The sequence below is a fragment of the Trichinella spiralis genome (genome assembly GCF_000181795.1).
Source record: "Trichinella spiralis strain ISS 195 chromosome Unknown Scfld9, whole genome shotgun sequence".
Lineage (NCBI taxonomy): Eukaryota > Metazoa > Nematoda > Enoplea > Trichinellida > Trichinellidae > Trichinella > Trichinella spiralis.
In genome coordinates, this window is record NW_003526948.1 from 1,167,549 (window position 1) to 1,170,971 (window position 3,423).

The window sequence follows — 3,423 nt, forward strand, 5'->3', positions numbered from 1 at the left end:
TTATCTATCAATCGATATGTGATCGACGAACAAGTTTGCAATTTTTACAATATCCTTCTTCCTATTATTATGCATATAGTTCAAATTTGACAATTCGAAGAATACTGTACATGTTGTGTTTCATTTTTCTACTGCTTAATGAAAATAAGTAGGATTTTTATAAGCTGAATTAAACAGATCATCTACCCTACCCTATTAGCATCACAGTTGTATAATATGTTTTAGTAAATAAATAAATAAATATATATATATATATGCTTGTTGTGTATGCACTGCTTTTGTACAACAGTTCACCAATTGGTGGAACCAGTCTTATTCGCATTTCTCAACAATGACGTCTCACTTGACAGTCAATCTTACACATGAAATTGGTAATTCATTTTTCAAATCAGTTGAAACCGTTCAAATAATACAGCGAGAAAAAAGTTTCATCACTTACAGTGTTAATTGCTAATGGGAAATACGAACAGGTCATATATCATACAATTGCGGAAAAGTTGAACAGCAAATAATTGCCATTAAATTTTCATATACAAAATTGTTTTTATGATATTTTAAAATGTGCACAAATTTCATTATATTGGATGTAAATGAAATTCTGGTATTTTTTGTAACAAGATAAAGTGATCATTGAATTATTGTTTCTTTTTTATTGAAATGATTTAGTAATAAATTTTCAACACTGCTGTTGCTGTGGTTGTTGCATGAATGAATGAATGAATGAATACATTTAGCATGATTTTATTTTTTAAACTTGTCAAAACAGGTGCTTTATCGTTGAAAAAAATTTAACACTTCAATTCCATTTTCAAACAGCGTTGGAAATTGTTCGAAAACTGACACTGATCGAACAGTGATAATGTTTGTTGGGAAAGAGTTTTTTATGTAAATTTTAAAATTGAATTCACCGCTTATTCAATAAAAAATAAACTTAAAAAAAAGATAACAACAACAAAAAGCATTTAACAATGATGTAGCAAGTTTTATAGATAGAATATTATTATTTTGCTGATGATGAAAGTGTAAAGATGCAAAAAGAAGAAATAAAAATGAACAATTGCCCAATGGTATGCTTGGCTTAGGAATCACAATGCTCAGCTTGATTGAAAAATAACAAACGCTAGCTGGGAAAGTTCAATATTTTCCCATCAGGTCGAAAAGTGAAAAATGAAACTGATACATACATCCGCATTTGAATGGCAGCCGTACGTCGTAACGTACGTGAATAAACAGGATGTAGAAAATTGCATTCATTCAAATTTTCAATTCTCTGACAATTAAAATTTCCAAAATTACTCTACACCAGTAGATTGATATTTAAAAATAAAACTATATATTTTTTTTAAAAAAATGTATTCCATTACTTAATGCTCAAAAGTTTGTGGAAGTTTTCATAATTTTGAAATATTATCCCATTATTAATGAATGGATTAACAATGGTGAATGTATGAATATTTTCAAAACTTACCCAGTCGTAAATCAAGAATGTCGACGAAACGTAACGACTGACCAAGATTGTCGTTGTCCATATCCATGAATGGTGGCTTATCGTCCGCAGCCATGAAGACACTGATGATGGATAAAATGATTTTTATAAATGATAATGAAATTTTGAATTGCTGACCAGGAGAAATCAGCCAATCAGTGGCAAAGAAAAAGATGAAATAAGAATCCGGACGTCGAATCAAAGATGGTGTGATGTTGAACGCCAACGAACGTATTGATGATGATAGTTGAAATGGGAAGAGAGCTTTTTTTAAAAACTAGGCGCAGTCAATAACGACGACGACGACAACAACAATAACAACAACAACACCACCACCACCAACAACAACACCAATAAAGCAGCGCCAACAACATTAATAATAATATAATAATGATAATAATAATTATTATTATTATTAAGCACTATCAATGTCAGCGCTGTCGTCTTTTTGCGTAATCATGCGGGTGCATGCGCTAAAACCGGAAGCGTTTGTGTAGAATAAATAAAAAGAAAAATGAATCATGATTCACTCGCCATTACAGTCATGACAAATACAGATTTACTTGTAGTTTTGTAAAATTATGCACTATACTAATATAAAAGCTAAATAATGAGAGAATTATATATATTTTTTCATTGACATTATTCATACTGCACTAGATGATGCATATTATTTTTATTCAACAATAATTCCATGTTACAAAAATTGCAACATCAAGGAAAAGTATAAGAAACTAGAAAAATATTCTGAAACATAATTTATTGTTAAATTGCAAATAAAACTATTTTTATAAATATAATATACAATATTAACAGCAAATATACACCACCTACGTAGTGCTATTCATTATTCGCGAGCATTATATTAAACTTGATTTTCATTTATCAATTAGTACTGTAGCGCAGTTCATTAAGAAATTTCTAGTGTATTCAAAATTTGATTTTTATTCTTTTGTCATCTAGTTAGCGTAGATTTTATTGAATGGAATTTAAATTCAAGTTACACTGTAAAATTATTCTGAGAAATATGATCTGTGTGATAATTTTGATACAAACAGCAATACAACGTAACAGATTTCTTATAATTGATTTTTCAAAATTAAGAAACGCTAACAAGAACATTAATTAACAAATAATCGTAGTGAAAAGCAAGCGCATTAATTAGACTAAACTGTAAGCACCAAACATTCTTGGATGATGAATGTCGCCTACGAATTTCCATTGTTGCATCTAATAGAAAGATATCTTAAAATGTATAAATTTGTTTTTTTCATTTTATTGAAAGAAAATAAGAATTTAATAAAGAAAAAAAAATGCAAAGTATGATAGAAATGAATTCTCAAATTGGTTTACAACTTCATTTCGTAGCATGTGACAAAAAGATAGATGAAGGTAATTTATTTTCTCAGTGAACTGTTGTTAAATATTTTCTTCATTTAAGTAAAAAGAAGAATTAGAAAAATATTGGTTATGATTTATGAAGTGTTGTTGGAAATTTTAGTCATTCAAAATTAACATTTTCAACTTTTTCAGAATGTACGCTTTGAATATGAATATGCAAAAGTTGCTGCTGCAGTAAATTATTTCACACGTTCGTGCGTGTGCGTTATTACTGGATAATGAAACTGATGCCACTTTTCGTTTACATGCTCAGTGAATTCATTCATTCAACGGCTAGTGTATTCCAAATGAAAATATACGTTCGTTTTAAACTATTCAAGATGATAATCAATTCATTTAATCTACCTAGTAATCGTTTACGCTTCATATATATATATATATATAGGTCAACAAATAACTGTCATATATTTGCCACCAGATTCATTTATTTTATCAATGAATCTAATTTGAAGTGAATAAATTTGAAATGGACAAAGAATTTGTTTTGGATAAAGAATTGAAGAAGACTGGTAGTAGCACTGGGAGGAATATTTATT

The 3,423-nt window shown here is 28.8% G+C and overlaps 1 protein-coding gene across 1 annotated transcript; it reads right to left on the reverse strand.

The window, feature by feature from the left end:
* On the reverse strand, nt 1–1,562 carry Tsp_11980 (putative zinc finger E-box-binding homeobox 1). Its single transcript, XM_003371323.1, has 2 exons — nt 1,469–1,562; nt 1–104 (listed from the first exon to the last, which is right to left on the reverse strand). The coding sequence occupies exons 1-2, from the start codon at nt 1,560–1,562 to the stop codon at nt 1–3; spliced, it is 198 nt and encodes a 65-aa protein (XP_003371371.1).
* Between the last annotated feature and the right edge of the window lie 1,861 nt (nt 1,563–3,423).